We start from the raw sequence: 23724 nt of genomic DNA, 5'->3' as shown, positions 1-23724 counted from the left end.
ACCTTGAACCTATGTCCTCTGGTCCTCGATTCTGCGCAAAAGACTGCATCTAACCAATCTATTCCTCTCATGATTTTGTACACCTCTATAAGATCTCCCCTCATCCTCCTGCGCTCCATGGAATAGAGACCCAGCCTACTCAACCTCTCCCTATAGCTCACACCCTCTAGTCTTAGTAACATCCTTGTAAATCTTTTCTGAACCCTTTCAAACTTGACAATATCTTTCCTGTAACATGGTGCCCAGAACTGAACACAATATTCAAAATGCGGTCTCACCAACAGCTTATACAACAGCAACATGACCTCCCAACTTCTATACTCAATACGCTGACTGCTGAAGGCCAAACTGAACCAAGAAGGAAATAAAAATCACAAGACTCGCAGACAAGAGCAGCCTGAACCCTATTCTCCTATCTGTCTCTGATAGTCTCCTTGCCAAAGACTCCCGGGTCACTTACATTCGATCTCCCAAAGTGCAACACCTCCCACATGCTCAGATCCTTCTGCCATTTCTCTGCCCATTTAAGTAGTTGATTTACAGTGCATTCAGAAAGTATTCAGACCCCTTCACTTTTTCCACATTTTGTTACGTTACAGCCTTATTTTAAAATGAATTAAATTCATTTTTTTTAAATCATCAATCTACACACAATACCCCATAATAAAAAAGCGAAAACAGGTGTTTAGAAATGTTTGCAAAGTAATTAAAAAGAAATAACTGAAATATCACATTTACATAAGTATTCAGACCCTTTGCTATGACACTCAAAATTGAGCTTATGTTCATCCTGTTTCCATTGATTATCCATAAGATGTTTCTGCAACTTGACTGGAGTCCACCAGTGGTAAATTAAATTGATTGGACATGATTTGGAAAGGCACACACCTGTCTATATAAGGTCCCACATTTGACAGTGCACGTCAGAGCAAAGACCAAGCCATGAAGAAGAAGGAATTGTCCGTAAACCTCTGAGACAGGAAGTCCTGGGGAAGGTATAAAACAATTTCTGCAGCATTGCAGGTCTCGAAGAGCACAGTGGCCTCCGTCATTCTTAAATGGATGAACTTTGGAATGGCCAGGACCCTTCATAGAGCTGGCTGCCCGGCCAAACTGAGCAATTGGGGGCGAAGGGCCTTGGTCAGGGAGGTGACCAAGAACCCAATAGTCACTCTGACAGAACTCCAGAGTTCCTCAGTGAAGATGGGAGAACCTTCCAGAAGGACAACTATATCTGCAGCACTCCACCAATCAGGCCTTTATGGTATAGTGGCCAGACAGAAGCCACTCCTCAGTAAAAGGCACACGACAGCCTGCGTGGAGTTTGCCCAAAGGCACCTAAAGGACTCTCAGACCATGAAAAACAAGATTCTCTGGTCTGATGAAACCAAGATTGAACTCTTTGGCCTGAATGCCAAGCGGCACCACTCATCACCTGACCAATACCATACCTACGGTGAAGCATGGTGGTGGCAGCATCATGCTGTGGGGATGTTTTTCAGTGGCAGGAACTGGGAGACTAGTCAGGATCGAGGGAAAGATGAACGGAGCAAAGTACAGAGGGATCATATCATATCATATCATATCATATATATATACAGCCGGAAACAGGCCTTTTTGGCCCTCCAAGTCCGTGCCGCCCAGCAATCCCCGCACATTAACACTATCCTACACACACTAGGGACAATTTTTACATTTACCCAGCCAATTAACCCACATACCTGTACGTCTTTGGAATGTGGGAGGAAACCGAAGATCTCGGAGAAAACCCACGCAGGTCACGAGGAGAACGTACAAACTCCTTACAGTGCAGCACCCGTAGTCAGGATCGAACCTGAGTCTCCGGCGCTGCATTCGCTGTAAAGCAGCAACTCTACCGCTGCGCTACCGTGCCGCCCATCGGATCCTTGATGAAAACCTGTTCCAGAGCGTTCTGGACCTCAGACTGGGGCAGAGGTTCATCTTCCAACAGGACAACGACCCTAAGCACACAGCCAAGGCAACGCAGGAGTGGCTTCGTGACAAGTCTGTGAATGTCGTTGAATGGCCCAGCCAGAGCCAGGACTTGAACCCAATCGAATATCTCAGGAGGGACCTGAAAATAGCTGTGCATCGACGCTCCCCATCCAACCTGACAGAACTTGAGAGGATCTGCAGAGAAGAATGGGAGAAATTACCCAAATACAGGTGTGCTAAGCTTGTAGCGTCATACCCAAGAAGACTTGAGGCTGTAATCGCTGCCAAAGGTGCCTCAACTAAGTACTGAGTAAATGGTCTGAATACTTATGTAAATGTGATATTTCAGTTATCTCTTTTTAATTACTTTGCAAAAATTTGTAAACATCTGTTTTCGCTTTTTTATTATGGGGTATTGTGTGTGGATTGATGATAAAAAAATGAATTTAATCCATTTTTAAATAAGGCTGTAATGTAACAAAATGTGGAAAAAGTGAAGGGGTCTGAATACTTTCTGATTGTATTGTATATCCTGCTTTTGACATAAATCAACTTTGCTAGCTTTCGTCACTACCCACGATTTCAGCTATCTTGGTCATTAACTAACCCATCTATATTCATGTCCAAGTCATTTATTTGCATATAACCATATAACCATATAACAATTACAGCACGGAAACAGGCCAGTTTGGCCCTTCTAGTCCATGCCGAACACTTTCTCCGACCTAGTCCCATCTACCTGCTCTCAGACCATAACCCTCCAATCCCTTCTCATCCATATACCTATCTAATTTACTCTTAAATCACAACAGAGATCCCAGCACAGGTTCCTACGGAACTCCACCGGTCAGATAGAGTCATAGAGTGTGGAAACAGGCCCTTTGGCCCAACTTGCCCACACTGGCCAACATGTCCCAGGTACACTAGTCCCACCTGCCCACCTTTGGCCCATATCCCTCCAAACCTGTCCTATCCATGTACCTGTCTAACTGTTTCTTAAACGTTGCGATAGTCCCAGCCTCAACTATCTCCTCTGGCAGCTTGTTCCATACACCCACCACCCTTTGTGTGAAAAAGTCATCCCTCAGATTCCTATCTAAAGGGCCTGTCCCAGTTACGCAATTTTGAAGGCGACTGCCGGTGACTGTCAAAGTCGTAGCAGATCGCCAAAATTTTCTTTTACCCTACGACAATGACCACGACAATGCCGAGTCAGGTCGATACAAGTTACTTTTTTTGTGAAACTAGTACCTGGCTAAGAGATTACACCGTCTTCGGAAACATCGCAAAATTCCCACACTTACTTGACTGTCAAACTGTCGCCTCCAATCTACCTGTCAAATGTCCTGACAGTAAATAAATTGGTTAAACAAAACTATCTTCTGGTATAGACAATAGACAATAGACAATAGACAATAGGTGCAGGAGTAGGCCATTCAGCCCTTCGAGCCAGCACCGCCATTCAATGCGATCATGGCTGATCACTATCAATCAGTACCCCGTTCCTGCCTTCTCCCCATACCCCCTCACTCCGCTATCCTTAAGAGCTCTATCCAGCTCTCTCTTGAAAGCATCCAACGAACTGGCCTCCACTGCCTTCTGAGGCAGAGAATTCCACACCTTCACCACCCTCTGACTGAAAAAGTTCTTCCTCATCTCCGTTCTAAATGGCCTACCCCTTATTCTCAAACTGTGGCCCCTTGTTCTGGACTCCCCCAACATTGGGAACATGTTATCTGCCTCTAATGTGTCCAATCCCCTAATTATCTTATATGTTTCAATAAGATCCCCCCTCATCCTTCTAAATTCCAGTGTATACAAGCCCAATCGCTCCAGCCTTTCAACATACGACAGTCCCGCCATTCCGGGAATTAATCTAGTGAACCTACGCTGCACGCCCTCCATAGCAAGAATATCCTTCCTCAAATTTGGAGACCAAAACTGCACACAGTACTCCAGGTGCGGTCTCACCAGGGCCCGGTACAACTGTAGAAGGACCTCTTTGCTCCTATACTCAACTCCTCTTGTTACGAAGGCCAACATTCCATTGGCTTTCTTCACTGCCTGCTGAACCTGCATGCTTCCTTTCATTGACTGATGCACTAGGACACCCAGATCTCGTTGAACTCCCCCTCCTCCTAACTTGACACCATTCAGATAATAATCTGCCTTTCTATTCTTACTTCCAAAGTGAATAACCTCACACTTATCTACATTAAACTGCATCTGCCATGTATCCGCCCACTCACACAACCTGTCCAGGTCACCCTGCAGCCTTATTGCATCTTCCTCACAATTCACACTACCCCCCAACTTAGTATCATCTGCAAATTTGCTAATGGTACTTTTAATCCCTTCGTCTAAGTCATTAATGTATATCGTAAATAGCTGGGGTCCCAGCACCGAACCTTGCGGTACCCCACTGGTCACTGCCTGCCATTCCGAAAGGGACCCATTTATCCCCACTCTTTGCTTTCTGTCTGTTAACCAATTTTCTATCCATGTCAGTACCCTACCCCCAATACCATGTGCCCTAATTTTGCCCACTAATCTCCTATGTGGGACCTTGTCGAAGGCTTTCTGAAAGTCGAGGTACACCACATCCACTGACTCTCCCTTGTCAATTTTCCTAGTTACATCCTCAAAAAATTCCAGTAGATTTGTCAAGCATGATTTCCCCTTCGTAAATCCATGCTGACTCGGAACGATCCCGTTACTGCTATCCAAATGCTCAGCAATTTCGTCTTTTATAATTGACTCCAGCATTTTCCCCACCACTGATGTCAGACTAACTGGTCTATAATTACCCGTTTTCTCTCTCCCTCCTTTCTTAAAAAGTGGGATAACATTTGCTATTCTCCAATCCACAGGAACTGATCCTGAATCTATAGAACATTGAAAAATGATCTCCAATGCTTCCACTATTTCTAGAGCCACCTCCTTAAGTACTCTGGGATGCAGACCATCAGGCCCTGGGGATTTATCAGCCTTCAGTCCCATCAGTCTACCCAAAACCATTTCCTGCCTAATGTGGATTTCCTTCAGTTCCTCCATCACCCTAGGTTCTCCAGCCCCTAGAACATTTGGGAGATTGTGTGTATCTTCCTCAGTGAAGACAGATCCAAAGTAACGGTTTAACTCGTCTGCCATTTCTTTGTTCCCCATAATAAATTCCCCTGCTTCTGTCTTCAAGGGACCCACATTTGCCTTGACTATTTTTTTCCTCTTCACGTACCTAAAAAAACTTTTGCTATCCTCCTTTATATTATTGGCTAGTTTACCCTCGTACCTCATCTTTTCTCCTCGTATTGCCTTTTTAGTTAACTTTTGTTGCTCTTTAAAAGAGTCCCAATCCTCTGTCTTCCCACTCTTCTTTGCTATGTTATACTTCCTCTCCTTAATTTTTATGCTGTCCCTGACTTCCCTTGTCAGCCACAGGTGTCTCTTACTCCCCTTAGAGTCTTTCCACCTCTTTGGAATAAATTGATCCTGCAACCTCTGCATTATTCCCAGGAATACCTGCCATTGCTGTTCTACCGTCTTCCCTGCTAGGGCCTCCTTCCAATCAATTTTGGCCAGCTCCCGCCTCATGCCTCTGTAATCCCCTTTGCTATACTGCAATACCGACACTTCCGATTTTCCCTTCTGCCTTTCCATTTGCAGAGTAAAACTTATCATGTTGTGATCACTGCCTCCTAATGGCTCTTTTACCTCTAGTCCCCTTACCAGATCAGGATCATTACACAACACTAAATCCAGAATTGCCTTCTCCCTGGTAGGCTCCAGTACAAGCTGTTCTAAGAATCCATCTCGAAGGCACTCTACAAACTCTCTTTCCTGGGGTCCATTTCCAACCTGATTTTCCCAGTCTACCTGCATGTTGAAATCTCCCATAACCACCGTAGCATTACATTTTTGACACGCCAATTTTATCTCCTGATTTAACTTGCACCCTAAGTCGAGGCTACTGTTTGGGGGCCTATAGATAACTCCCATTAGGGTCTTTTTACCCTTACAATTTCTCATTTCTATCCATACTGATTCAACATCTCCTGATTCTATGTCACCCCTTGCAAGGGAATGAATATCATTCCTTACCATCAAATGCCTTTTCTTAATTTAATATTAGGTGCTTCTAAATGCATCTGCGACAACCTAGCAAACCTGGGGACAGTATGCGACAGACAGCGCCCGCAATAAGCTACGATACCTGGCGACAAGCCAGCTGTCGCCGAGCAATTTCTATCTGGAATTTTTTTCCGCGGCGTGCAGAGATACACTACGATTCATTGAAGATTCCTCACGATCATGCCCAAGACACCCCGGTGAATGTTCAGCGACAGCCTAGTCGCCGGCAGTCGTCTTAAAATCGCCCACGTGGGACAGGCCCTTAAATCTTTTCCCCTTCACTTTAGATCTATGTCCTCCGGTCCTCGATTCTCCTACTCTGGGCAAGAGACTGTGCATCTACCCGATCTATTCCTCTCATGATCTTATATACCTCTAATCTCCCCTCATCCTCCTGCGCTCCAAGGAATAGAGATCCAGCCTACTTAACCTCTCCCTATAGCTCATACCCTCTCGTCCTTGCCACATCCTCGTAAATCTTCTCTGTACCCTTTCCAGCTTGACAACATTCCTGTACATGGATTGAACACAATACTCTAAATGTGACCTCACCAACATCTTATAAAACTGCAACATAACCTCCCAACTTCTATACTCTATATGTTGACTGATGAAAGGCTTTATGACCTCTAGATCTCTAACCTTTCCACCACAATCCCGAAGGATCTTCGCCAATAGCTGCCTTACCCTTGATGAGACTTGCAGCCTACAATTCCATTCTTGGAGTATGCCAGTTCTGGATCCATCAAACGGAGCCACAATGAACCCCTTGTATCTTCATCCTCTGCATCAGCCTACCATGGGGGAGTAGTCAAATACCTTACTCAAATCCATCGACAACATCCCTACTACCCACAGTGACCACCTTCGTCATCTGCTCAAAAAACATGATCAAATTAGTAAGACATGACCTGCCGTGTACATCGCCATGCTGGCAGCTGGGGAAAAGGAAGAGCTGATGTTTCAGGTCACAGAGAATAGGTGCAGGAGGAGGCCATTTGGCTTTTCGAGCCAGCACCGCCATTCATTTTGATCATGGTTGATCATCCACAACCAGTAACCCGTGCCTGCCTTCTCCCCATATCCCTTGATTCCACTAGCCCCTAGAGCTCTAACTCTCTTTTAAATTCATCCAGTGAATTGGCCCTCTGTGGCAGAGAATTCCACAAATTCACAACTTCAGCCCAATATTCTACATCTCTGTATCTGTTCCACCTCCTTGTCCCACACTGTGCTTCAATCATTAACAGTTATCACTGATCAACATTGTACTGCAGATAGACACAAAGTGCTGGAGTAACTCAGCGGGTCAGGCAGCATCTCTGGAGAACATGGATAGGTGACGCTTCACAGAGTGCTGGAGTAACTCAGTGGGTCAAACAACATCTGTGGAGAACATGGATAGGTGACGTTTCACAGAGTGCTGGAGTAACTCAGCGGGTCAGGCAGCATCTGTGGAGAACATGGATAGGTGACGTTTCACAGAATGCTGGAGTAACTCAGTGGGTCAGGCAGCATCTGTGGAGAACATGGATAGGTGATGTTTCACAGAGTGCTGGAGTAACTCAGCGGGTCAAAACCCTTCTTCAGACGGAGAATCAGGGGAAAGAGAAATGATCTTTATAGGACTTTGGTTAGACCACACTTGGAATAATGCATGCAGTTCTGGTCACCCCATTACTGTAAGGATGTGGAGGCTTTGGAAAGGATACAGAGATGCTTTGCCTAAATGTTGCCCGGATTAGGGAATATTAGCTCCAGGGAGAAGTTGGATTCTTTTCTCTGGAATGCCAGAGGCTACAGGGAGACCTATAAAACTCTATGTCTATGGAGTGTGGGCGGAAACCAGAGCATCCGGAGAAAAGTCACTGGTCATAAGGAGAACGTACAAACTCCATAGAGATGGCACCCGTTATCAGGATGGAACCCGGGCCTCTGGCGTTGTAAGGCAGCATCTCTACTGCCGCGCCAGTGATGATCAGCATCGGTTGCAGGATTACTGGAGTACATCATCAGCAACTGAGGACCTTGAGTGTTTGTTATAAATGAACTAGTGGGCGAGTGGGCATCTGTGAGAAGTAAGCTATACTTACACAAGGGGAGACCATTCAGCTCCATCATGAACTGATATTCAGTGGGTGGCCCTAAGTAAGCCAAGTATTCAGCTCATCATTACGGTTTGGGTCCTCAGAAAGGAAAAAGCTGGAGGTATGCACTCACTTTGACTCAAATAATGTTCCTTTTTATGGAGATATCAAATTCCTCTTAAAAGTCATGATTGAATTTCTCCCACCACTCTTTACCGACAAAGTTACAAAGTATCCCGAGCCAGGTCCTCCTTGGTTCTACCCCACCCCTCAAGGCACTTCCCCCCCCCCACCAGATCCCCCTTTGTTCCACAGATTCACAACACTTTAGGTTAAAATGTTTTTCCTCATCTCAGTCCTAAATGGCCTCCCCTTTATTCTTAAACTGTGGCCCCTGGTTCTGGACTCCCCCAACATTGGGAACATTTTTCCTGCATCTAGCCTGTTCAATCCCTTAAGAATGTTATATGTTTCTATAAGATCGCCTCTCATCCTTCTAAATTCCAGTGAATATAAGCCCTGTCGATCCATTCTTTCATCATATGTCAGTCCCGCCATTCCGGGAATTAACCTGGTGAACCTAAGCTGCACTCCCTCAATAGCAAGAATGTCCTTCTTCAAATTAGGAGACCAAAACTGCACACAATACTCCAGGTGTGGTCTTACCAGGGCCCTGTACAACTGCAGAAGGGCCTCCTTGCTCCAATAGTCAACTCCTCTCGCTATGAAGGCCAACATGCCATTTGCTTTCTTCACTGCCTGCTGTGTCTGCATGCTTACCTTCAGTGAGTGATGTACAAGGATACCCAGGTCTCTTTGTACCTCTCCTTTTCCTAATCTGCCTTCTTGTTCTTACCCGAACAACCCGACCCAAAACGTCACCTATTGCTTTTCTCCAGAGGTGCTGTCTGACCCCTGAGTTACACCAGCATTTTGCGCCTATCGACTCTTCCTAGTACCAATTTCACCAGTGCTCCCATTCTTGAAAAGTCATCTTGAACACTAGGCAAGATGCCAATCTAAGTGAATTGAGGAACTAACTCGAGGATGAGTCCTAACATTGTGGATAGAGAGAATACACACAGATGTCTTCACAGCGACACCCAGGTAGTATCTGGAAAGGTTCCATGTAAGAATTATATATGAAAGCATAGCCAATGGAAAGACATTTTCTGAATTGGTTATGAAGCATGAGGCAGAACAAAGGATCAAAGGAAACATACTTGGATGAATATGATTTAACAAATGGTGTTTACCAGGCACTGTATTGGGTCAGTCTAAAGAAGGGCCTTGACCCAAAACCTCACTCATTCCTTCTCTCCAGAGGTGCTGCCTGACCCGCTGAGTTACTGCAGCATTTTCTGTCTATCTTCACTGTATTGGGTCTCGGGTTTACATCAAAGATTTGGATGGTATGCAGAGTTCTATGCCCAAGTATAAGATTACACTGGATTTGGAGGCACTGAGAAGTGTGCAAATACAAGAAGAAGTTGGCAAAGTAAAGCAACACCAAATGAGTGTTCAAAATCGTGCTAAATGGAGTTAAAAAAGTGGAAAGTGCACCTTTTTAGATCCAGGAAGTCAAATCTGGTGTATTTCATTAACGCTGAGAAACCAGAAATGTTACAACCGTGCCTCTGTACACAGTACAGAGTGCAACTCGCAAATCTAATCAGGTTTTAGTGTTTATCTTGAGAGGGCTGGATACAAAACCACAATGTTTAGCTTAATCAGATCCCAACTATAGGATTGCTGCCAGTTCTGTGGACTGCGTCAGTTGGAAGGTAAAATCCCTGTCCCACTTAGGCGATTTTTAGGCGACTACAGGCGACTAGGCTGTCGCCGGGATGTCACCTGTACGTTCATGAGTCGTTTCCAAAGAGTCGTAGCGTCTTTCTGGATTTTCAGAATGTTGAAACATTTTCAGCGACAGTGGGTTTGACGCCAATGAGCATAGCTTAACGTCTCCTGACGTAGGTGCTATTGTAGGTTGTCACCAGTGCTGATTTTGGTGAATTCCATTGACGACTACCAACGTCAATCTATGTCGACCAGCGACGTACCGGCGTCAAAACCGGAGGCCAAAATGACGTGAATTGTCTTGAGTTGTCGCCGACAGGGTCGTAGCTAGTCACGGGTGGACGTAGGTTGACTTCAGTTGTCGTAGGTTGTCGCCTACGTGGTTGTAGGTTGTCGTAGGTGCGGCCGTAGGTGGACGTCCTACTCGCGATGATTGGGTCATCGGTTGTCGGTAGCTTGCCATAGCTTGACATCAACGAGGTGGTAGGTTGTTGTAGCTTGTCGTAGACATTGTCGTAGGGGGTGTCCAGTCGCCGTTTTTTTGGCAACCTGCTACAACTATTACAGTCGCCTAAAAAAAAAATCGCATTAGTGGGACAGACCCTTAATGGGCCTGGAAAGGGTAAAATGCAATCCTCCACAATGATCCTCAGTTTCACAGGTTAAATTATGAACCTACGAGTATATAAAATCATGAGAGGAATAGATCAGGTAGACGCACAGAGTCTCTTGCCCAGAGTAGCGGAATCAAGGGCCATAGGATATAGGTTTAAGGTGAAGGGGAAAAGATTTAATAGGAATTTGAGGGGTAACTTTCTCACACAAAAGGTGGTGGGTGTATGGAACAAGCTGCCACAGGAGGTAGTTGAGGCAGGTAGTATCGCAACATTTAAGAATCATTGTAGGACATGGGATATGGACCAAATGGGGGCAGGTGGGACTAGTGTAGCTGGGACATGTTGGCCAGTATGGGCAAGTTGGGCCAAAGGGCCTGTTTCCACAATGTATCACTCTATGACTCTACATTGCATTAAATGAAAAGCTCAAAAACTGCAGATGTTGGAAATCAGAAATAAGAGTAGAAATTGCAGGAAATGCTCAGCGAGAAGGTGACTGGAAAAAACAGTTAACATTTCAAGTCAAAGATCCTTCATCAGAATGGAAAAGTGAGAAAGCAAGTGTTTTATGTTGCAAAGAAGATGGAGAGAACAAGGGGAATACCGACAATAAGATTGAGACCAAGGCTGTCCAGGAGACAAAATACCTTTGGTACAATAGACAATAGGTGCAGGAGGAGGCCATTCGGCCCTTCGAGCCAGCACCACCATTCACTGTTATCATGGCTGATCATCCACAATCAGTACCCCGTTCCTGCCTTCTCCCGATATCACTCCGGTACCATTCAATTAATTGAGTAATGAGTATAAGAAAATAACTGCAAATGCTGGTACAAATCGATTTATTCACAAAATGCTGGAGTAACTCAGCAGGTCAGGCAGCATCTCGGGAGAGAAGGAATGGGTGATGTTTCGGGTCGAGACCCTTCTTCAGACTGATGTCAGGGGGGCGGGACAAAGGAAGGATATAGGTGGAGACAGGAAGATAGAGGGAGATCTGGGAAGGAGGAGGGGAAGGGAGGGACAGAGGAACTATCTAAAGTTGTCGAAGTTGATGTTCATACCACTGGGCTGCAAACTTCCCAGGCGAAATATGAGGTGCTGTTCCTCCAATTTCCGGTGGGCCTCACTATGGCACTGGAGGAGGCCCATGACAGAGAGGTCAAACTGGGAATGGGAGGGGGAGTTGAAGTGCTCGGCCACCGGGAGATCAGTTCGATTAATGCGGACCGAGCGCAGGTGTTCAGCGAAGCGATCGCCGAGCCTGCCCTTGTTTTTGCCGATGTAAATAAGTTGACATCTGGAGCAGCGGATGCAATAGATGAGGTTGGAGGAGGTGCAGGTGAACCTTTGTCTCACCTGGAAAGACTGTTTGGGTCCTTGGATGGAGTTGAGGGGGGAGGTAAAGGGACAGGTGTTGCATCTCGTGCGGTTGCAGGGGAAAGTGCCCGGGGATTGGGTGGTTTGGATAGGAAGGGACGAGTGGACCAGGGAGTTACGGAGGGAACGGTCTCTGCGGAACGCAGAGAGGGGAGGGGATGGGAAGATATGGCCAGTGGTGGGGTCCCGTTGTAGGTGACAGAAATGTTGGTGGATGATATGTTGGATCCGCTGGCTGGTGGGGTGGAAGGTGAGAACGAGGGGGATTCTGTCCTTGTTACGAGTGGGGGGATTGGGAGCAAGAGTGGAGCTGCGGGATGTAGAAGAGACCCTAGTGAGAGCCTCATCTATAATGGAGGGGGAAGCCCCGTTTCCTGAAGAAAGAGGACATCTCGGAAGCCTTAGTGTGAAACACCTCATCCCGGGTGCAGATGCGGCGTAGACGGAGGAATTGGGAGTAGGGGATAGACTTTTTGCAGGGGACCGGGTGGGAAGAAGTGTAGTCCAGATAGCTGTGCGAGTCAGTGGGTTTATAGTAAATGTCCGTCACTAGTCTGTCTCCTGTGATGGAGATGGTGAGGTCCAGAAACGGGAGGGAGATGTCGGAGATAGTCCAGGTATATTTAAGGGCAGGATGGAAATTGAGTAATGAGGGTAGTTAGCGAGGGAAAAACAAAAGAGCAGGTTGGAATTATGAGGGCCAGGCTCTTGCAGTTAGAAATGTGATAAAAGGGAATGCTAGAAATAACAGATCAGGCTGCATCAGGAGAGAGACAAGAGCTGAGTTATTGTCACTGGTGTTTACCTTTACTCTAAATCAGCAGCACCAATACAAACTGGAAAATGTGCAACCACTTGGGTGCTATCCCAGAGATTAAAAGGTTGAATGTGATCTATTTAAACTGTCTAAAGAGATAAAGGGGTCTAATAGATTCCCTAAGGAAACCTGCCAATATCCAGATCAAGTACAGAATCTGCAATTTAATACAAAACTATTCATGAGTGAAACCATGACATTCTGATGTATTCCATCAGAAAACCAACACTTGCAGATGCCAGAAATCTGAAATATAAATGCTGTAAATACTTAGCAGATCAGGCAGCATCTGTGGAGACGGAAACAGAATAAATATTTCAGGTTGCAAGGAAATGAGCAGAGTAACTGCAGGAGAGAGGAGCTAACTGCAGGAAGTCAGCAGGTCAGACAGCATCTGTGGAGGGAAATGACCAGAAATCTTCCCTCCAGAATGCTGCTCAACCTGCTGCATTCCTACAGATGCTGTTGTTTTGCAAGATTCCAGCGTCTGCCAGCTCCTGTGCCTCTAATATTTCAGGTTGATGACTTTTCAATGGTCCTATTAAAAGGTTCCTGACCTGAAACGCACATTCTGTTACTTTCCACATAGGCTGCCTGACAAGCTGATGGTTTCCAGCATTTTGTTTCTACATCCAGTATAAACTCTCGTGGAATTCGGAAACTCTCACCTAAATGACTATGGATATTGAGCTAATCAAAATATTCATGACTAAGATCATAATATGATTCACCATTAAAGGTTCAAGAGATAAAGCATTGAACTGGGAGAGGACTTCTAATAGAATTGCAGAACAGATCTGAACGGCTAACTCAAATATTATTTTTTTCTTGTTCATTTCCTTTTTGTGGTTACAAATCGTTTCTGATCAACCCAAACGATCCATTTAAAACTGAGGTGAAAAGAAAAATTTTCACCCAGAGTTGTGAATTTTTGGAATTCTCTGCCACAGAGGGCAGTGGAGGCCAGTTCACTGGATGAATTTAAAAGAGAGTTAGAGAGAGCTCTAGGGGCTAGTGGAATCAAGGGATATGGGGAGAAGGCAGGCACAGGTTACTGATTGTGGATGATCAGCCATGATCACAATGAATGGCGGTGCTGGCTCAAAGGGCCTAATGGCCTCCTCCTGCACCTATTTTCTATGTTTAACCCATAGACAGATTAGTTTAGTTTAGAGATACAGCATGTAAACAATTCCTTCGACCCTTCCAAGCAACTGTAGAGACAATATTATTGTACGGGTGTGAGGCACTGTCCAAGTCTCTCGATGGCATCTACACCCGAATGCTCAGAAAAGTTCAAAATGTCAGCTGAAGGGACCACACCACCAACGCCCAGCTGTACGGGGAGATTTCACCTCTGACCGAGAAGATCAGGTGGAGAAGGATGAGGCTCGCTGGTCATTGCCACTGCCATCCAGAAACACCAGCAAACAAGGTTGTGCTGGGGGAACCCACCCATGGAAGACGGAACCCGGGACCACCAAACAAGACCATGCTGAAGGCGTTGATGGAAGACGCAGATGTAGAGACAACAGAGGAGCTGGCCGGCTGTATGGAGGACAGAGATGTGTGGGGCGTCTGTCACTGAGCCCGAGGGAAACCAGCACCACTGCCTCGCTAATGTTTTCAACGATTTTAATTAATAAATTTAATTAATTGACCCACCGGGTTCCGTGCCGACCAGCGATCCCTGTACACTAACAATATCCTACACACTAGGGACAATTTAATTTTTTTACCAAAGCCAATTAACCTACAAACCTGCACGTCTTTGGAGTGTGGGAGGAAACCGGAGCACCTGAAGAAAACCCACGGGGTCATGGGGAGAACGTACAAACTCCATGTAGTCAGTACCTGTGGTCAGGATCAAACCCGTGTCTCTGGTGCTAAAAGGGAGCAACCATACCGCTGTGCCACCGTGCTGCCCAAAAGTTTAGATTGGAAAGTAGGTTGGTTCGTAAGGTTACAGATAACATTGAGATCGCTGGGGTCATGGACTATGATGAAGGCTGTCAAGCTATACAGCGGGATATAGACCAGCTACAGAAACGGGAGGAGAAATGGCAGATGGAGTTTAAACTGAGCAAGTGTGAGCTGTTGCACATTTGGAGGTCAAATGCAAGGGGTAAATGTGAAATTAATGGCATGTCGCTCCACAGCATTGATGCACAGAGGGATTTCAGGGTCCATGTCCACAGCTCCCTGAAAGGGGCAACAACAGTGGTAAAGCTGGCATCTGATATGCTTGCCTTCATGGGTCATGGCATTGAGTATAAGAGTCAGGGTGTCACAATGCGGCTTTAAAGGACTTTAAAGCCACATCTGGAATGTTCTGTGCAGTTCTGGTCACCCAACTGCAGGAAGGATGTGGAGGGTTTTAGTAGAAAGGAACTGCAGATGCTGGTGTATACCAAAGATAGATACAAAGTGCTGGAGTAACTCAGCAGAAGAATTCTGAAGAAGGGTCTCGACCCGAAACGTCACTCATTCCTTCTCTCCTGAGATGCTGCCCGATCTGCTGAGTTACTCCAGCATTTTGTGGAGTAAATCAGCAGGTCAGGCAGCATCTCTGGAGAAAAAGAATGGGTGACATTTTGGGTCGGTACCCTTCTTCAGAATTCTTCTTCTCCACTGCTGCGGAGGCTTTGAGATGGGTGCATGGCAGATGTACTATCATGTTGCCTGGATCAGTGGGCCTGTCGTAACCTGCAGGGAGAGCCTGGTCAGATGTGCACTGTTTTCTCTCCAACTCCAGAGGCTGTGGGGAGACCTGATAGAAGTAGATAAAATTATGAGAGGCATAGATAGGGTAGACAGTCAGAACCATTTTCCCAGCTGGGAAAAGTCAAATATTAGAGTGCAAAGCTTTAAGGTGAGAGTGGCAAAATTTAAAGGAGATGTGTGGGGCAATTTTTATTTTATTTCAAGAAACATTTAGACAAGTACATGGACAGGGTTGGTTTAGAGGGATATGGGCTAAAAGCAGGCAGGTGAGCCTAGTTTAAAGGGGGCATTTTGGTAGGTGTGGGCAATTAGGCTGAAGAGCCCGTTCCCACACTTTATGAGTCTATGACTGTGCATGGAGCACATGGAACACGCCAAGGTTGATGGCTGAAACAGATATGATAGTGGTGTTGAAGAGGCTTTTTAAACAGGCATATGGATATGCAGGAGTGGAGGGGATGTGGATTATGCGCCGGCAGATACGAGATGGTCTTGGCATCATATTCGGTACAGACATTGTGGGCCGAAGGGCCTGTTCCTGTGCTGGACTGTTCTATGTTCTATTTTGCCCACAAGGAAAACAATTGATTAATGGATCATTCAGATCTATTCACAAAAAAAAATCGCATTAAAAATCCACAGCAATTGGTAAATGTGGCTTAATATTAGTATCAGTTTACTATTGTTACATGTACCAAGATACAGCGAAAAATTCTGTCTAGGCAGTATCCAGTCAAAGGAAAGCAAATAAGAGTACAATCAAACCAGACACAAGCACACAGATAGTGCAAAGAGAAAAATAATCAGCGTGGAGATTAGAGCGATACAGCTGCAGAGAAAGTGCAGATACAAGCACACAGTGATATACAAGCACACAGTGATACACAAGCACACAGTGATACACAAGCACACTGGTAGTGATAAACAAGCACACAGTGATACACAAGCACACAGTGATATACAAGCACACAGGTAGTGATACACAAGCACACAGTGATACAGGCCAAACTGTCTTCATGTTTCCTCCCCCATTCCAAAGATGTGCAGGTGTGTAGGTTACTTGATATGGGCACATTTTCCCTAGTGTGTAGGATAGAACTAGTGTACGGATGATCATTGATCGGCGTGAACTCGATGTTTCCAGGCGGCATTTCTAAATTAATATGAAGGGGGGGCAAAGATTTAATAGGAACATGAGAGGCAACTTTTTTTACACAGTGTGCAAAGTGTATGGAATGAGCTGCCGGAGGACGTAGCAGAGGCAGGTACTATCACAGAGTTTAAGAAACATTTGGATGTACAAGGATAGACAGGCTTAGAGGATATGGGCCAAATGCAGGCACGTAGGGCTTGTGTAGGTGGGGCATCTTAGTCGGCGTGGGCAAGTTGGGCCAATGGGCCCGTTTGACGCTGTATGACTCGATAAAACAATTTGTCTATTCAACTCTCCCTGTAGCTAAAATCCTCCAATCCGGGTAGCATTTTAGTAAGGTAGACACAAAATGCTGGAGTAACTCAGCGGGTCAGGCAGCGTCTCTGGAGAGAAGGAATAGGTGACGTTTCGGGACAAGACCCTTCTTCAGACTGATGTCAGGGGAGGGGGCGGGACAAAGATAGAATGTAGTAAGAGACAGGAAGACTAGTTGGAGAACTGGGAAGGGGGAGGTGATAGAGAGGGAAAGCAGGGAATATCTGAAGTTACTCCAGCATTTTGTGTCTACCTTCGATTTTAACCAGCATCTGCAGTTTTTTTCCTAGCATTTTAGTAAAGCGCCTCTGCACCATCTCCAAAGCCTCCACATCTTTCGTGTAATGGGGCATAGAACATAGAAAATAGGTGCAGGGGGAGGCCATTCGGCCCATTGAGCCAGCACCGCCATTCATTGTGATCATGGCTGATTGTCCACAATCAATAACCCGTGCCTGCCTTCTCCCCATATCCCTTGATTCCACTAGCTCCAGAGCTCTATCTAACTCTCAAATCCATCCAGTGATTTGGCTTCCACTGCCCTCTGTGGCAGAGAATTCCACAAATTCACAACTCTCTGAGTGAAACAATTCCTTCTCGCCTCAGTTTTAAATGGCCTCCCCTTTATTCTAAGACTGTGGCCCCTGGTTCTGGACACCCCAACATTGGGAACATTTTTCCTGCATCTAGCTTGTCCAGTCCATTTATAATTTTATATGTTTCTATAAGATCCCCTCTCATCCTTCTAAACTCCAGTGAATACAAGTCTAGTCTTTTCAATCTTTCCTCATATGACAGTCCCGCCATCCAGGGATCAATCTCGTGAACCACTGCCTCAATTACAAGGATGTCCTTCCTCAAATTAGGAGACCAAAACTGTACATAATACACCAGATGTGGTCTTACCAGGGCCCTATACAACTGCAGAAGAACCTCTTTACCCCTATACTGAAATCCTCTCGTTATGAAGGCCACTTTCTTCACTGCTTTCTTCACTGCCTGCTGTACCTGCATTCCAACTTTCTGTGACTGGTGTACAAGAACACCCAGGTCTCGCTGCACCTCCCCCTTACCTAACCTAACACCATTGAGATAATAAACTGCCTCCTTGTTTTTGCCGCCAAAGTGGATAACCTCACATTTATCTATATTATACTGCATCTGCCATGCATCCGCCCACTCACTCAACCTGTCCAGGTCACCCTGCAACCTCCTAACATCCTCTTCACAGTTCACACTGCCACCCAGCTTTGTGTCATCCGCAAACTTGCTAGTGTTGCTTCTAATTCCCTCTTCCAAATCATTAATATATATGGTAAACAGTTGAGGCCCCAACACCGAGCCTTGTGGCACTCCACTCGCCACTGCCTGCCATTCTGAAAAGGACACGTTTATTCCTACTCTTTGCTTCCTGTCTGCCAACCAATTTTCTATCCATGTCAACACCCTACCCCCAATACCATGTGCTCTAATTTTACTCACCAATCTCCCGTGTGGTACCTTATCACAGGCTTTCTGAAAGTCTAGATACACTACATCCACTGGCTCCCCTTCATCCATTTTACTTGTCACATCCTCACAAAATTCCAGAAGATTAGTCAAGCATGATTTCCCTTTCATAAATCCATGCTGACTTGGACTTATCCTTTTAATCCTATCCAAATGCACCGTTATTACCTCTTTAATAATTGACTCCAGCATATTTCCCACCACCGATGTCAGGCTAACTGGTCTGTAATTCCCTGTTTTCTCTCTCGCTCCTTTCTTGAAAAGTGGGATAACATTAGCTATCCTCCAATCCACAGGAACTGATCCTGAATCTATTGAACAGTGGAAAATGATCACCAATGCGTCCACTGTTTCTAGAGCCACCTCCCTGAGTATCCTGGGATGCAGACGATCAGGCCCTGGGGATTTATCATCCTTCAGTCCCATTAGTCTACCCAATACTATTTCTCGCCTAATACAAATTTCTTTCAGTTCCTCTACCCCCCTAGATCCTCTGTCCTCTAGTACATCTGGGAGATTGTTTGTGTCTTCCTTTGTGAAGACAGATCCGAAGTACCTGTTCAACTCTGCTGCCATTTCCCTATTATGCATAATAATTTCACCCGTGTCTGCCTTCAAGGGACCCACATTTGACTTTGCTACTCTTTTTCTCTTAACATATCTAAAGAAGCTTTTACTGTCCTTCTTGATATTCTTGGCCAGCTTCCCCACGTATATAATCTTTTCAGCCCGTATTGCACGTTTTGTTACCTTCTGTTGTCCTATGAAAGTTTCCCAATCCTCTGGCTTCCCGCTACTCTTTGCTGTGTTATACATATTTTCTTTTAGTTTTATTCCATCCCTAACTTCTGTTGTCAGCCACGGTTGCCTCCTACTCCCCTTAGAATCATTCTTCCTCTTTGGAATGAAATGATCCTGCGTCTTCTGGATTATGCCCAGAAATTCCTGCCATTGCTGTTCCACCGTCATTCCTGTTAGGATCACTTTCCAGTCGACCTTGGCCAGCTCCTCTCTCATGCCTTCATAGTCCCCTTTGTTCAACTGTAACACTGACACTTCCGATTTAACCTTCTCCTTCTCAAATTGCAGATTAAAACTAATCATATTGTGATCACTACCTCCAAGCGGTTCCTTTACCTTTAGTTCTCTTTATCAAATCTTGTTCATTGGACAACATTAAATCCAGAATTGCCTTTTCTGTGGTAAGCTCCATTACAAGCTCTAAGAATCCATCTCGGAGACACTCTACAAACTCTCTTTCTTGGGGTCCAGAACCAACCTGATTTTCCCAGTCTACCTGCATATTGAAATCCCCCATCACCACAGTGGCATTACCTTTGTTACATGCCAGTTTTAACTCCTGCTGCATCTTACACCCTACATCCGGGCTACTGTTTGGGGGTCTGTAGATAACACCAATCAGTGTCTTCTTATCTTTACAATTCCTCAACTCTATCCACAGTGACTTTACCTCGTCAGTTCCTATGTCACCCCTCGCAAGGGACTGAATTTCGTCCCTCACCAGCAGAGCTACCCCACCGCCTCTGCCCACCTGCCTGTCCTTTCTATAGGATGTATAACCCTGAATATTAAGTTCTCAGGCCCAATCCTCCTGCAGCCACGTCTCTGTAATCCCCACAATGTCATATCTACCAACCTCTACCTGAGCCTCAAGCACATCTACTTTACTTCTTATACTTCGCGCATTCATATACAATACTTTTAATCCTTACTCATCTCACCCTTCACACCGATCCCCATTACACTTGGCCATACTCTCCTATCCCTTTGTGGGCTTTCTTTCCCGTTAATTCTGGGGTCATTAACTATCCCTTTACTCTCTTTCCCTTTAACTCCATCCTTGACTATCCCATTTGACACCCCCCCCCCATTTAGTTTAAAACCACCCATGTAGCAGTGGCAAACCTGCCTGCCAGAATGCTGGTCCCCCACCTGTTAAGGTACAATCCGTCCCTTTTGTACAATTCCCCCTTACCCCAAAACAGATCCCAGTGTTCTGAGAATCCAAATCCCTGCCCCCTGCACCCGTTCCTCAGCCACACATTCAGGTCCTGTATCTCCCTGTTCCTGCTCTCGCCAGCACGAGGAACTGGAAGCAAACCGGAGATAACCACCCTGGAGGTCCTGCTTTTCAGTATTTTTCCGAGCTCTCTAAAGTCACGCTGCAGAATATTCATCCCCTTCTTTCCAACATCGTTTGTGCCGACATGCACTACCACTTCCGGCTGTTCACCTTCGCCCTTGAGGATTTTCTGTACTCTGTCCGTGACATCCTGGATCCTGGCACCAGGGAGGCAGCACACCACCTCGAATCATCGCCTGTTGCCGCAGAAACCCCTGTCCGTACCTCTCACAATGGAGTCTCATACTACCACGGCGTTGCCTGACGTCAGACTCTTTGGTTTTGGCTGAACAGCACGTTTTGTTTCGCAAACCAGTCTGCCGCTCAGTGTGGCAACGTCTTCTTCACCGACAGGTTCCAAGTGGGTGAACCTGTTCTCAAGAGGTACAACACCTCTTGCACTCCAAGTTTCCTTCCTTTTCTCTCCGTCACCTACTTTCTCTCTTCCAGTACCTTCGGTCTAACAATCTCACTGTAGGACTTGTCCAGGAACGACTCAGTTTCTCGGACGGACCTGAGGTTATCCACTTGCTTCTCCAGTTCCCCAACACGGTCCTTCAGGAGCTGTACCTGGATACACTTCTCACACTTGTAGCAGCCAGAGGCACCAGCAGTGTCCCTGTCCTCCCACATCCTGCATGCATCGCACTGAATCAGCTTGCTTGACATTTCCTTCTTGCATCTCATCCTCTCCAATGTTTAGTGTGGCGTCCTCCCTCAGCCTCCACGCCGAAGACTCACAGCCAAAGACTCGCACTTTTCTCACAGGGCACTTCCCTCAACAGGGCCGCCAACCCTTGAGCAAGCCTTGGTTATATCAATTGGTTAATTGTCCAATCTAATTGTTCAGCCATTCCCCACACTCACTACTAACCTTCCTTCCTCTGATGAGCTTGAAGGTATGTGCTTTGCCTGACCTGCACTCAAAATCTGCTAACCTGCTGTTTGCACTCTTTTTAAACCTGCACTCAAGGCTCGTGAAGTCCAGCCAACGGTCGTTCTCGCTGCTGCTTTGCCCGACCTGCTGTCAAAGACTCAGAACTGCATGCTATAATCCTAATGTGGCCTAACCAAGTGCCTATAGATCTGCATCATGACTTCCTGACACGTATTCAATGCCCCTAACAATGAAGTCAAGCATACCATATGCCTTCTTTACCACCCTGCCTACTTGTGCTGCCACCTTCATTGAGCTATGAACTTTACTCCAAGATCCCTCTGCACATCAATGCTGTTAAGGGTCTTGCCATTAACTGTATACTCTCTCACATACAACATAGTGCAACACCTCACACGTGTGCGGGTTAATCTTCATCTGCCATTTCTCCGCCCATTTCTGCAGCTGATCTATATCTTGCTTTCCTCCGACTCGTCCTCACTGTCTGCCACTCCTCCAATTTTGATGTCGTCAGCAAGCTTACTCCCCACCCCATCTCCATCTATGTCTATGTACAAAATGCTGGAGTAACCATTCAGACCTGAAGAAGGGCCTCGACCTGAAACGTCACCCATTCCTTCTTTCCAGAGATGTTGTCTATCCCGCTGTTACTCCAGAATTTTGTGTCTATCTTCCGTGTAAACCAACATATACAGTTCCTTCCTAAACATTTATGTCAGGGTAATTTAGAAATATCACAACCAACATAGATCCCTCTGGTCACAGACTTCCAGCCAGAATATCTACCTTCCTGTACAACCCTCTGTCTTCTATGAATAAGCCAGTTCTAAAGTCCATGTGTCCAAATCATCGCAAATCCCTTGTATCTTAATCTTGTGAATCGGCCTACCGTGACTTTATCGAAAGCCTCTCCTTCGTCACCCATTCAAGTTACTGAATGCCACGTACATGGCCATGTCTCTAGCCCATTCTTTCCCAAATGGGAGTAAATCCTGTCTTGAAGAATTTTCTCCAATAGTTTCCCTACATGCGACTTCTGGCCTATAGCTCCCTGGATTCTCTCTACTTCCCTTCTTAAATAAAGGAACATCATTGGCCACTCTCCAGAACTCTGGGTCCTTGCTGGTGGCTAGAGAAGAGACAAAGATCCTCACTCGTCAAGGCTCCAGCAATCTCCTCTCATCAATAACGTGGGATAGATCCCATCGGGACCTGGGGTATTCACCTTGATGCACCTCAGCACCACCTCCTTCTCAATCTCAAACTGCCTTAGCCAACTTGCACTTATCACCCTGATCTCACAGTCCTCCAAGTCATTCTCCTTGGTGAATACAAATGGAAAGTGTCGTTTAGTAACTCACCTGCATCCACCAACTCCTAGCATAGTTTCCCTCCTTGTGTTGTCCTACCTTCTCCCTCTTGTTTTTAACATGCGTATAAAAAACGTTTAGATTTTCCTTAATTTGACTCGCCAATGACATTTCATGACCCCGTTTGGCCTCTTCTAATTGCCCGCTTGAGTTCTTTCCTACGCACTTTCCATTCCTCAAGACCCATCTGATGCCACCTTCTTAAACCTGACACACTTTTTAATAGACACAAAAAGCTGGAGTAACTCAGTGGGACAGGCAACATCTCTGGAGAGTCTGAAGAAGGGTCTCGACCTGGAATGTCACCCATTCCTTCTCTACAGAGATGCTGCCTGTCCCGCTGAGTTACTCCAGCTTTTTGTGTCTAATTTCAGTTTAAACCTGCATCTGCAGTTCCTCCCTCCACAACACATGTTGCTATGTGGAAATAAATGTGAGGAACATAATCTGTTTAGCAATTGCAGTACTTACAGATCTGGCACTCTTCTTATTTTAATGTGTCCATTCAAATTAATTTAATCTGCACAGTAGAATCTTGTGTCCTTTGATGAACAGTGAAATATTATGCATGATGTTATGCAGGATGCTCTGTGTTATCTTGACTTGGTTATTTCATGATACTTTGGGCTTCAAAATGAAAAGCAATAGGCGAGTGGGTGGCAAAAGTGGAATTAAAAGCCCTGTGATTTTTAGCAGTTCTCCAGTGAGGATGTACTGAACAATTGAACAAATAGTTTCATGTGATGCTGACTCGGTCCGTTCACTTCCAATGTTGCTTCATTTCAGTACTCTTTTAGATTTGGGCTAATGTAGTATTCATTCCTAGT

General features: G+C 45.7%; 1 protein-coding gene across 1 annotated transcript in view; it reads left to right on the top strand.

The window, feature by feature from the left end:
* Positions 1–23445, top strand: part of LOC144600844 (uncharacterized) — a 34563-nt gene extending 11118 nt beyond the window's left edge. The window contains exon 2 of the mRNA XM_078412733.1: positions 23426–23445. Coding sequence (XP_078268859.1) covers positions 23426–23445 — 20 coding nt within the window. The remainder of the gene's footprint in view (positions 1–23425) is intronic.
* The last annotated feature ends 279 nt before the right edge of the window (positions 23446–23724 follow it).

The sequence above is a fragment of the Rhinoraja longicauda genome, chromosome 16, assembly GCF_053455715.1.
Source record: "Rhinoraja longicauda isolate Sanriku21f chromosome 16, sRhiLon1.1, whole genome shotgun sequence".
NCBI classification, from domain to species: domain Eukaryota; kingdom Metazoa; phylum Chordata; class Chondrichthyes; order Rajiformes; family Arhynchobatidae; genus Rhinoraja; species Rhinoraja longicauda.
This window is presented reverse-complemented; position numbering and strand designations above follow the sequence as displayed.